The sequence below is a fragment of the Takifugu rubripes genome, chromosome 17 (assembly GCF_901000725.2).
Source record: "Takifugu rubripes chromosome 17, fTakRub1.2, whole genome shotgun sequence".
NCBI classification, from domain to species: Eukaryota; Metazoa; Chordata; class Actinopteri; order Tetraodontiformes; family Tetraodontidae; genus Takifugu; species Takifugu rubripes.
In genome coordinates this window covers 4,059,056-4,071,454 of record NC_042301.1, presented here as the reverse complement: position 1 = coordinate 4,071,454, position 12,399 = coordinate 4,059,056, and the positions used below count along the sequence as shown (strand labels likewise).

The window sequence follows — 12,399 nt, the reverse complement described above, 5'->3', positions numbered from 1 at the left end:
ATCCGTCAGCTCCAGCTAAATGAGGGAATAGAACACTTTCATAGCACAAAGGATATTAATTTGGAAAAGAAATGGAAACATCCTGTGGAAAAGATGTTCAAAACAAAAAGGAAAAGAGCCGAGAGAAGTTTTACCAGCTTGAGCATCACAACAGCGACGGAAAAAGACACACAAAAGATGGTTGAAGGATGAAACAGGAGCAAAGAAAAGTAGAACGCTGATAGACGCCAGACGCGTGATGCTTGAAGAAGACTCGAGAAGCCCCCCCACGGGGCTTTGATGTCTCAGGGCTCCTGAAATTTCATCACACGAGGCTGAAAATTCTGTTGCAGCTTCCTGGTAAAGAAAAATAAATAACCACCTCTCCTGTGATCTAACCCAGTGTTGGATTTAGCCCAGGCAGTGGAGATTGGTTCCAACCCTTCAGAGCTACACAACCATGACTTAGCAACCCCCCCCAGCTGTGGTTGAAACAGCAAACCTGCAGTCTGTGATGGTTGTAACAGATTACCTGCGCAGAGCCTCCTTGTTGTTGATGAAGCTGAAGTGAGCCGGCTCGCAGACAAAACCAGCGGAGCGACACGCGTCCACGCAGGACTGGGCCTCCTGTGACACGAGCAGCCTGAGAGAGCTGAGAGGAGGCCAGACCGGGGGGGCCGAGACGTCGGACGACCAGCCGAGAGCTGTGGAATTTGGCAGGGGCACAAAGAGAGGCCCTGTTGTCCTGGTGCCACCAGCCGAGCCCGGTCTGGAGAAGTTGGCCGGGACAAAGAGAGGCTCCGTGGCACAGAAGTCCTGCGGGTGTAAGATGTGACGATTAGTACATTATTGTAGCGAAACAGGACGGTGGAGGAAAAAGAACTGAAACAGAAAAGTCCATTTAAGTGATTGATTTGGTTTCCCAAAGATGTCCTCATCCCGCCTGGTGGGATGTCTCCTGTATACAACTCAGATTTAACAAAAGGGAGCTTTAACTCGAGGTTATACTATAGAAATGTTACAACAAATCACACTGATTGGTGTCAAAAAGTGTTTATTTGCCCAGACTGGATGATTACATGGTTCGATAATGGAAGTGTGTTGGCTACTGGACATGGAACGCCATTTATCTGTATCCATAACCAGGTGACTTGATTCATTTACAAAGCCGTCCTTCGCCATGGCAACAGGCTGAGAGCAATATATATGAGTAAAGAGGAAAAAAATGAGAGCCATACTGAAGCTTATTGCTAATACGCTTACACAACTTAATTAAATTCAAGCTTTAACCCGAGGACAATAAATGACTGATACCATCATCATCTTCATCAACACCATCGCCATCATCATCAGCTTGAACATCATCACCATCTAGTTCATCATCATTATCCCCATCATGTCTGTGTGTGTGTGTGTTTTGTGCAGCGGTCTGTGTCCGTCCTGGACCTCACCTGATGCTGTATGTAGGAGTGGACCCTCTCCAGCATCCCCTCACAGGTGTACTCATAAGGCAGGTATGGCTCAACCTAGAGGAAACAAAACACCAGCCAGGTCTGTTAACTCCTCCATTTTTGTCTTTGCTGTCACTCTATTGTTCAAGCTAATTGCAGTCTTCCCCCCCCTTGGTAATTTCTTCGGATGAAAGTTTCTATTGTCACATTCTTCAGTGTGTCCCTGCTTTGAAACCCATTAGGTTTTGTTTCCATATGAATGGATCGCCTCCTGCTGTGAGGCGCCTGTTTCTCCAGCACAAGTTTGATTGGCCTAATTAGATGTGAGCGCAGACAATATGCAAATAGGTTTTCAGTGTTTCACCCAAAAAGGAACACGTTAAAGACGCACAGAAACTCTGTTTCCAGACTCTCACTCTCAAATCAAAGCTGAAAAACACGTGAAATCAAACTTGGACCAATTCAAGAGAAGTAAGTATGCAGAGACATTGCAATGATAAAAAAAACCCGGCACTCTGTGATTCTGATCAAAGCTTTATGGTAATCTACTTTGCAAAGTGGAACAGAAAGTAAACATGGACACACAGAAGGAGTCACTGGATTTAAGCGGAAACTGCTCTTTTTCTTTCAAACGCAGCTCTCTCCCAGCCTTTCCAGAATAACAACAAGCCCACTTTTCATACCGTGGCCTCATTCTTCTGAAGTGAGAACCAGCTGAGTCCACTTCAGTGGAGAATTATTGTGGGGAGCAAAGCAGAGAGGCAAAGTGCAGAAAGGTATCTTCCTTTTTCCCCCAAAAAATTCAGAAAGAATTTTCTGCCAGTTGTTCACACCGCGTACATGTGAATCTATACATTTGAAACATGGCTCTGGCTATGTACTGGCTCATTTTTTCCCCCAATCGGGGCGACATTATTCCATTATTATAGTGAAACTAGAGGTTCAATTGACGCCCGGCTCAGATTTTCTCATTTATATTCATCCTCCCATTACAGTACAAGTTAATCACCCCAGTTGATTTCCTTTTTAACTGGTATCCCACTCATGGCCGCTCCCCATGTCCTCAATAATAATAACCTACAGTAAGCGTTCACAGGAAAGGAAGGAGTAGAAAGCATCAGAGATGCATGATGGGTAAATGTACCTTTGTCCTCAAGATTTCCCTGATGGCGGACTCAAACTCGAGCGAGTTGTTGTAGTCCACCGTCATGACATGCGGTCTGCCGATATACTGTTCTGCGTACGGGTGCTGAGAGGACACCTACGTAAAGTCACAGAGGGTGTTGTTGTTGGGAGTCATCACACGTATGAGGTGCGAGGAGGAAGGAGACGTGGTGAACGCACCTCTCTGGAGGTTGGCTTGCCCCTGAAAAACTCGTGATTGAGCGAGCTGTGAGGTGGCTGAAACTTGGGCTGGAGAAATATGCAGCCATTGGCGATGGCCTCCAGCGGAGCCGGGCCTTCGTACGGGAAGCCGAAGCCTATGAAGAGCTGAAATATAAACCAACCAAAAACGTTTTTTAGAGTAGAAGTGTGGGGGGGAGGTGGGGTGGTGATTTGAATGGACAGGACAGGACAGGACACAATTAGAGGCATCAGAATGTGTGGACATAAAAGTGCAGAGGATATTACAGACGGAGCAGCCAGGCAGCAGGCAAAGAGGTGATATATGGGTGTGGTAAAAGAGGACATGCAGATAAAGGACGTGCAGATGGATGGCGGGAGAGAAAACCATCCAGGAGACAGGGAGCAATAGAAGAGGATCATTTGTTTTGGTGCCCCCATAAAAGGACGTGCCTAACGTGGATGAAGAGGGAGGCTTCAGCTCGTCCCGGGCTTATTTATGGCTTACGAGACCAGACCCAAACTGACAAGTGTGCACTCAGAATGACCATGAACTATGGTGGATGAGCAGGGTGCCTCCTCCAGGCTCTTGCCTTGGCCTTGCGTAGCAGTTGTTGCAGCTCATGCTGGGGTAGCAGACCGTGGTTCTTCACAAAGGCCGGGACCTCCGGGGGTCTCTGTGTCTCATAATATACTGTGCCGTGCACCTCCATGTACCTGTGCAGGATCTGCAGGAAATCCTCCTTACCCTGCTGGGACAAGAGCAGGAACCAAGAAAGGAACAAATGTATCGAGACCAGGGGCAAAGTTCAAGGAGAGGACGATGGAATCGGTGATGCACATTAGTTCTGTATCTTTCAGTGTCCTGAATCAAATGTTAGCATTAAAAGACACGATTCAGCACCTGCGGCGTGTTAAACGTCACATAAACCATCCTCCACTTCCAGGAGCGGCGACTGACTCTGTGTCACGGCAGTTTAAGCAGGACCAGATCCAGCAATAACCAGCTGAACCCGAGCACCTGGCCCACCGATCACAGCATCAGTTGACACATCAGTACATCAGCAGTCTGATTATACACCTGATTTAACTGGCTGGAAAGCAAGCATGGTTCTAAAACATGGTCAGGTACACTTCAGCAGGAGAGAGAGGCAGTGGGATGGGATCAGATTTGAGGACTCGGGGATCTAAAGCGGCGGACGGGGTTCACCGCCCCCTGGCGTGAAGCATCTGGCTGCATATCCCCGCTCTGCGCCGTAACCCCCAGCAAACATAATTGGAGGCTGTAGCGATTGATCGCCTCCTTTGTGAGCATTTTCCCAGCCAATTAGTAGATTAGTTCAAGCTCTGAGAGCAGCAGACAACATAAATTAGCAGGAGGAAGAAGCAGGTTTGGAGTAAAGCAGATTCCTTAACCTGCGCTAACAATCCTCTGTCTCTTCCCCCACTGCTCTCACTGGATCTATTTTACATTCTGTCCTCCTTTCCCATCATTGAGATGCATTTCGAAACGTATAATATACAACATTCATCGATGTTTCCGATGCTGTGTAAGAGTCAGAAAAGCAACATATGGTGAAAATAACGTCTCTTACCTGAAGCTGATGAGAAGCCAGGCAGACGAGAGATGCAATATGTATAAAATAAAATAAAATAAGTTCAAAATCCAGGCAGACAACAGTTGTTTTGTGACAGAATTTAATCTGACATTAATTATATCTTTTTCTCTTTGGCCTTTTAGTTTGAGATGTTGCCATGTGTTGTTATTTTTATCGTCTTTCAGTGTCAATCATTGCTCTGTTTTTCCCCTTAAACTAGTTTTCATTCTCTGGAAAGACATTTTTAAAAAAAAACAAAAATAAATTGATTGATTGGATGACTGTAGATACAAAAATATGCAAAACGTTGTTTATCTTCTCAAGATTCTGCTGTGTGTTTCTCTCAGCAGTCGTGAGATCAGTCGACAAGCAGGAAGACAGACAGAAAGACAGGCAGGCAGGCAGGCAGACAGACAGACAGGCAGACAGAAAGACAGGCAGGCAGACAGGCAGACAGACAGACAGACAGGCAGACAGACAGACAGACAGACAGAAAGACAGGCAGGCAGAAAGACAGGCAGGCAGACAGGCAGACAGGCAGACAGACAGACAGACAGGCAGGCAGACAGACAGACAGACAGACAGACAGGCAGACAGAAAGACAGGCAGGCAGGCAGGCAGACAGGCAGACAGACAGACAGGCAGACAGACAGACAGGCAGACAGAAAGACAGGCAGACAGACAGGCAGGCAGGCAGGCAGGCAGACAGACAGACAGACAGACAGGCAGACAGGCAGGCAGGCAGGCAGGCAGGCAGACAGGCAGACAGAAAGACAGGCAGGCAGGCAGACAGGCAGGCAGACAGGCAGACAGAAAGACAGGCAGGCAGACAGGCAGGCAGGCAGACAGGCAGGCAGGCAGGCAGACAGAAAGACAGGCAGGCAGACAGGCAGACAGAAAGACAGGCAGGCAGACAGGCAGGCAGGCAGACAGGCAGGCAGACAGGCAGGCAGGCAGGCAGGCAGGCAGGCAGGCAGGCAGGCAGACAGACAGACAGGCAGGCAGACAGGCAGACAGGCAGGGCTGGTAAATGAGCTGCAGGCACAACAGCATGACGTAATGGCAGGAACAGTGGGGCGTAGAGACGACCTTAGAGAGGGGTTAGTCTGTGTGTGTGTGCGTGTGTGTATGTGTGTATGTGTGTGTGTGTGTGTGTGTGTGTGTGTGTGTGTGTGTGTTGTGATATATTGCACCAACCTTCCACATGCTGGCCTCTTTCCCATACACGACAACCATGTTGTTGACTTTGTTCTGCTGGATGCTTCTCTTCTCCGTCTCATCCAGCTCCTCAGATACGAAGCCCATGAAGGAGTTGTCTGGTGTGTGAGCTGAGTGTGTGTGTGTGTGTGTGTTCACAGGAGAGTGAGGAGGAAGCAGGGGTAGATGGATCAAAGGAGAAAACCAATGAAAGGAAGCGGGAAAAGAGAAATATTAACTTTTTCTCATTACTGGGCAGGACTGAGCGTCCAGATAATTCACTCACTCCGCTCAATTTTCTGTTTTTTACTGTTGTTTTAAAATATGTGTTGAAGAAAAGTCCTCAGTTATGCTGTCCACGCATCTGACCGATGAGTTTGAAGTGGTTTGTAAAGCCGGGGGGGGGGGTTTACAAGACTAAAGAGTGGTGTAAAACCCGCAATAAAAGTGGACATGATAAAAGAATGGATGCATTTATAGAAGCGTTCTTCCTTTGTCGAAACTGTTATACAAGCCAAATAAAAAGAGTTAAAAGATTGAATATGGGGGGGTTATTTTGGCTCTGTTGAAGGGAAACAATCGGAGCCTGCAGGTGGTGCAGCAGGTCTTTCGAGACGAGGTGAAGCAGATAAAAGCATTTTATTCTTACGGAACATGGTCATGTACTGGCGGGCGTTCAGGTTCCAGTAGCCCCAGTTGGTGCGGTAGCCGTGCAGCGTTGCGTACTCCTCGTGATTATAAGCTGGTTCCGTCCCAAAGGTGTCGATCACGCGGATGTGACATCTGTATAAACAAAGATATTCCGGATTTGTTTCTTTGTTTTTTAAATGGGCCAGCGTGAGAGATCTTGGCAGGAGTACAGAACAAACACAGGCTGGGCCTGACAGGACACTGATCTGGTTTCCAGCTGAATGCATGCTAACACAACATGAAGCTCCCACAACACACTCGCACAATAAACCTCAGATTACTTGGTGTTTGAGCTCAAGTACACATTGATGGGAGGTTCTCCAGACACTTATTTCATGTAACTTGTACAATCCAACCAGTCTGAGAGCTCTAGGGATTAACTCAACCTCGCTCTCCCTCTCTCACTGCATATCAAAAGTGCCAGTAGCCCCCAAAACTAATGAACCATTTATGGAAGCGTCACCCACTTAAAAACAAGATAAAAATAAACATGCATCCCTGTTTGATTTCCCCGGGCAGCTCTCATCATTGGGAGCCAAACAGACCTTTTCGACAGCAGCGATACCTCAGGCGTCTGTGCAGTCTTGTTTTGAGCGACGGGTTCGTGTATCTTTGTGTTTTATTCATTCAAAGCCGAGCATGAATTATTGATGGCGCGGCGCGGCAGCTCCGCTCCTCTCTGACCTGTCCCCCGTCCTCCATCCACACCAACCTTCGCAACCGCATTTTGCCGTCTCTGAAATGGTAAAAATGTTTCTGGCCACACAAAAGATCCCTGAGGGATGAAACAGAGACGGGCTGGAAGTAGAGGGGATAAGTGGAGGAGCGGCTGAGCTGAATATCTATTGGGAGATCACACTTTGGGTTAAATGTCTGCTCGGCGAAGCCGAACTGAGCTGGCGACTTCTTCTCCAGGCTCCAGCCCCCCGCCACAATCCCACTGTTAAATCTGGTTCAAATGTAATGTAAATTTAACAGTTCTTCCACTTCAGGATGTACAAGAATCTGCATTCATCAGCTTTGTGGGGTGAAAATAAGTAAAAAGTAACAACGGAACGGTTGGAAGGGTGCGTAAATCAATATTTGTGACTCATTTTTTCCTTTAAAGCGCAGCTACGTGTGGGATCGTTAGCATTATGAGACATTTTGTTCAATTACGCTCCTCTGTCTTCCTTCAAAACGTTTCAATTTTCGGGTGAAAGAGGGAGGTGACCTTTATTTAGCTAGCACAACCCCCCAGAATACAGGGTGGATTGCTCCTTTAAACAAAAGGCACCCACAGAAAAAAAAAGAAGAGTTAGTCTTTGAGTTTTTTTGTGAAGTGCTGAAATCCCGACAAGCTTCCAGAAGCATCCTGCTAAAATGAGCCTTATCTGTGCTGCTGCCATGTCGATAGATCTCCGATCTGATGCTCGGCGTGCAGCGGAAATGAATTTACCCCTTCTATAATCAGACCGGGCGTTTCAGAATCGTCGACAACAACAACAACACTCGTGAACACACTCGCGAACACACCCACGTCAGCAGCGATGACAAAACACCCCACAGGACAGCCACATCTTGTCCAGACTTAATAAATGAATGCAGACGTTGGTAGATACATAAAACTGAATTAATTAAACCGGAGTTGAAGGCTCCCAAAGCTCAGAGCTCTTGATTAATGATGCCTTTCAGCACACAGGGCTCGGTCGGACTGATCTAAGGCCCGACAAAGCACCAGAGAGGAAGGAAAGATAGAAATATGCATATGTCAATGTCTGAAGATCAATGGATGCCTCACCAGAGTGTAATAAAGAGGAACATGAATGTGACTTTACTTTCTTTTAATATCGTACCGCACACACGCGTCGCGCACAAATTCTGCCCCTGACATTTTATGTTTTTAACTGTAATGCTAAAAATACCCGGAAAAGTCCATCTGGGGGCTCGTGGGGAGGGAACAAAAGGCTGCATCTCGCAAACACGCAAAGTCAGATTGTGTTGGGGGAGGCAGAAATCAAGACGGCGCTGTAACGACCGACTGGGCTGCTGACATCAGCAGGCAATTAGGTGTCTATTGCCGACAGAGTGGCCCCCTATTCTAGTGGAATGGTGTGTGTGTGTGTGTGTGTGTGTGTGTGTGTGTGTGTGTGTGTGTGTGTGAGAGAGAGTGACTTCCTTAACAGGTTGTGGGCTGGAAAAACAGCTCCAAAAAACTGCCCATGATGCATTTCTCTCACTCATTTTAAAAATACATGGAGCAGCCTCCTCGATGTGGTAGCGGCGCTACTTCCTCCTAGTTTCACTCCGTTTGTGCGCTCTCCCATTTTATTGACCGGGACTTCTTTTCACTCGAAAAGAGAAAGGAAATGATCACAACCCACTGCTGCAGTCGTCGAGACAAAGATGTGATGATGGAGGAGAATGAGAGTGGGACAGAGGCGGAGACAAAAAGCTGGAGACTCTTATTCTTTATTCGTTTCTGCTGTAGCCTGACGCAGATAATGAAATCCTGCAGCGTTGCCGCTCGGCCTGGTACTGCAGGTGTCTTTTTTTAAGCACAGCGGCAATTTCCTTTTGTCACTGCTGCGCTTAATGGATGTCTTTGACCTACTTCCCGTGTTTTTAGCAGTGCCAGAAGCTGATATAAACACGGCTCATTTCCTTTACACGTCACACTAATGACTCTCGCGCCGCACACTGCAGTACTTTCTTTTATCTGCGCCCTCTTCCTGCCCACTGACGCCACAGAAGAAAAGAACAACAGATCCATTAAAGCCTAGCGGAGAGCCGACTGGACCGGCGCCCTCCCTGTCCCTGTCTGTGGTGGGCTTTTTACATGCACCATCGCCAAAATTCCCCCATAAACACATCCAATAACTTTAAGCAACTGGATTTTTGCTGGCAGCACCCGCTTTGATGATGAGAGAGAGCACAGTTCTGGTTCTGTGCGTGTTCCCACTAACTTGTGTTTCTTGAGCGAGAGACCCATGTGTTGCTTCATCTGCTGCAGGCCGTGATAGTCGGTGTAGATGAGGTCAAAGGGCAGCGGGCCAGTCAGTGGACAACTCCCTCTGCCGGGCGGCACACCGAGGAACCTGCGACACACAAACACGCACAAAGACAGCTGAAAAACAGCGCTCAGATGAGCAGACGGACGCCAACGAGGGTCAATTCAGCTGGAAAACAATGGCGGGCTGCTCTGCTACCATGTTATTAAAGTGGCTCCAATTCCCTGGGAGCTGCATCAGAGCGTGAACGAGACTCAAAGACTCAAACGAAAAGACAAAATGATGGATACTCATATTCTTTTATGCTACCAATCAGATTCATGGCATTAAGTAATTCCATCCTTTCCAGCTGAGCTACTGCAGGTGGATATTGTAGACTCGCCTTCATTAGTGTTAAATATAAAAAGCATAAAATGGATGAATGGGTGACATCTTTGCGTGAAAATATGTCAGGAACAAAATTCTTGCGCTAAATTGCTTTTTAAATGACAACACGACTCCTCATGTTGTTGTTGTTGCGCCTCTAATTGGCAGAGTGATGGAAAAAAGATGCGTGGGCGGTAGTCCTGAGCAGAACCGGCTCAAAATTTAACAGCTTAAATCATTTACAGTTAAAAAAAAAGGTATTATTGATTAAGATTTTTATAAATCTAGTTTTATTCTCATTTACATCTTTGCACATGAGCACACACCATCAAATACGTCTAAATAAACTAAAAGTAAACCCTCTGCAATTAACACAATATAAAATATAGCACACGTAGGAAGCAGGGTTTTTTAAAATAGCAGCATTATTAAAATGCAGCGCGAACCTCAGTGCAGGAACAGTGAATTTTATTCAACAGTGTTAACACCAGAACAGCCGAGCTGCCAGCATCTGTACAGTGGCAGCGTTGGACCGGCGACGTAGCAGCGAGACGCAACGAGCGGAGGGTGAAAACACCCGAGAGGAGCCCTGAACATAACCCAACAACGAAGACAAACAAGTGTGAAATAGAGAAGCTGAGACTTTCACATCGGAGCGAATGTTCTGACCCCCTCAGGCGAAAACAGCCCAAACGATTGTTTGAGTAAAACTTGAATTTAAAGTGCTCTGTTGATTGGAGAGCGTCACCTGAGTCCTCCTAAATTCAATCAGCGCCAATCCGAGCAGATACCTGGGAGGCCTTCCGCTGAGCATAATTCAAAAAAACAGAAGGAAGGATCTGAATGCGTAATGACCTGCCTGTGGTAGCGTGAAGCAGAAACATCAACAACAGATGGTCTAGTGAGGAGAAGCTAAAAAAGGACGAAAAAGGGATGAAAAAGGACACGTAATGGTGGTGAGTCACCTTATTTAGAACCCCGCGTGTTGATCATTCACTCCTGATGTGCTGTGAGATCTAAATGTCAGCTAATAGATGTTCTCCTACTTCTGCCCTGAAGACTTCGGTGATTATAAGATGCTGCCCACACACACAAACACCAAAGTAAAGAGGAGGCAGCATTTGGTGTCTGGAGATTGATCGAGGGCCTCGCCGTTACCACGCTGACAGATCTCTGCTCTTGTTTCAGTAACAGATGAGGCCAGAGGCTAATGGAGAATCTAATGTAATTTGGAGCCTTTGTGAATTTCATTTGGCTTCGCGAGATTTGCATCGGAGTCTTTTTGGCTGTGCTGTCGGACTAAAACGCCGTTTAATAGCGTTTGCGGTTCTAATGGGAAAGCGGCTGGCATCTGCTGACCACGTCAAAGGGCAAAACAAGGCTAACGGAGTGAAGTAATGGATAAAGAACGGAATAAATGCAGGAAAAAGAATGTGCTGATGAGGCTGACGGGCAGCCGGAGTGTTTACTGGATCGGCTGTTTCTTTCTAGTGCGAGTTTATGAATGACTTCTCTACAAAAGCGGGAAAACGTGACGTCAAGGGCCTGCAGGCAAAAGCTTTTTGTTCAGGCTTTTTAATCTGATCTTTGAAGGACACGAGAGGAAATCTAAGTTGGCTTTGGGGTTTATTTGGGGATCAAAGTAGCGTACAGAAAGAATATAGTTTGTTCGGCCCAGACCGACACAAACATCCCTGCAGACAGGGTTATGTTATTACAGGCTTCGTGAAGTTTATTACCAGAAGTTGGGCTCGCCGCTTCCATTTCATCCCCGGGCAAGTGGTCCTCCACATCTCCACGCCGCAGCTGAAATCTGTATCCAAGCATTAATGAAGCAAATGCCACCATGTGTGGTTTGAAGCCTCACTTTAGATCCTCATGATGGGGTTTGAAAGCGTTCACTCTGCCAGGAGAGTGGCGGCCCTCATCAACCCCCTGGCCAGTGACATCACCGCGTCTGGCCGCGTCTTCACAGATAATGAGCACTCTCGTGGTCAAAAATGCCTTTTCAAAGAGTCCAATGATGAGCCATTAACATTAACCTTGTCACAGTTTTACTTTAGCTCCATAAAACGTCCCCCATCACCTCGGGCTGGGCCGACACGTGAGGCTGCTGATGCCACAGATGCGTAGCTGTATTGTTTGATTTGCTGAAATAGGCCTAGCTAAACCTCGCCAACACACACGTGCGCGCACAAAAAGGGCATGGCAGCCATCCCAGACATAATCCCGATGCCGTGTAGAGACTCCACACAGGAGTCCAATTACCCATTGTTCTGTGGGCTCCTGACTGGCACACGGTGGATGAGCCCTGAGAACAAACACATGGTTTAAAAAGCTGGTATCGGCTGCGTCGGCCTGTGATTCCAGCCGCTCTCGTGTGCGTCTTCAGCATAAAACTGGGAAAGAGTGTAAATAAAGGTCTTATTAGCTGAAGAACCGCAGCGTTTTTTGTTTTTCTTCCACATTGGAAATGTCACTGGGGGGCAGAACAGCCCACTGCTAATAAAAACATGTCGACAGGGCGATTTTGACTGATGGCAGGAGGAAAACTGGTTAATTAGAAGAGGAAGGGAGTCGATGGCACGACCAGGGGAGTGTTGCTCCACCAGAGCCATCAAGCAGAGCCAAAGGTTTTGGTGTACTAAATCATACATCACTTTTACAGCTTGTGCAAGATGTTATCTTCAAAACATTGTTGCAGATCCTATTCAATACTTAATTACATAATCACCTATAGCTTTGCTGCAGGACTTCAGACTTTCTGTGAAATATCTGTAAGTT

At 47.0% G+C, this 12,399-nt stretch overlaps 1 protein-coding gene across 3 annotated transcripts in view; it reads right to left on the bottom strand.

Moving 5' to 3' along the window:
- The window catches only part of LOC115253357 (alpha-1,6-mannosylglycoprotein 6-beta-N-acetylglucosaminyltransferase B-like), a 47,489-nt gene that overhangs the window by 835 nt on the left and 34,255 nt on the right, over positions 1 to 12,399 (bottom strand). Inside the window, exons 9-17 of one of the 3 annotated variants that reach the window (XM_029851365.1) lie at positions 9,205 to 9,336; positions 6,219 to 6,352; positions 5,570 to 5,700; positions 4,370 to 4,375; positions 3,368 to 3,526; positions 2,775 to 2,921; positions 2,575 to 2,691; positions 1,431 to 1,505; positions 512 to 795 (exon numbers count right to left, since the gene is read on the bottom strand). In XM_029851365.1, the coding sequence (XP_029707225.1) occupies positions 512 to 795; positions 1,431 to 1,505; positions 2,575 to 2,691; positions 2,775 to 2,921; positions 3,368 to 3,526; positions 4,370 to 4,375; positions 5,570 to 5,700; positions 6,219 to 6,352; positions 9,205 to 9,336 (1,185 nt within the window). The remainder of the gene's footprint in view (positions 1 to 511; positions 796 to 1,430; positions 1,506 to 2,574; positions 2,692 to 2,774; positions 2,922 to 3,367; positions 3,527 to 4,369; positions 4,376 to 5,569; positions 5,701 to 6,218; positions 6,353 to 9,204; positions 9,337 to 12,399) is intronic. The other 2 variants (XM_029851366.1, XM_029851367.1) reach the window with 2 other exon arrangements.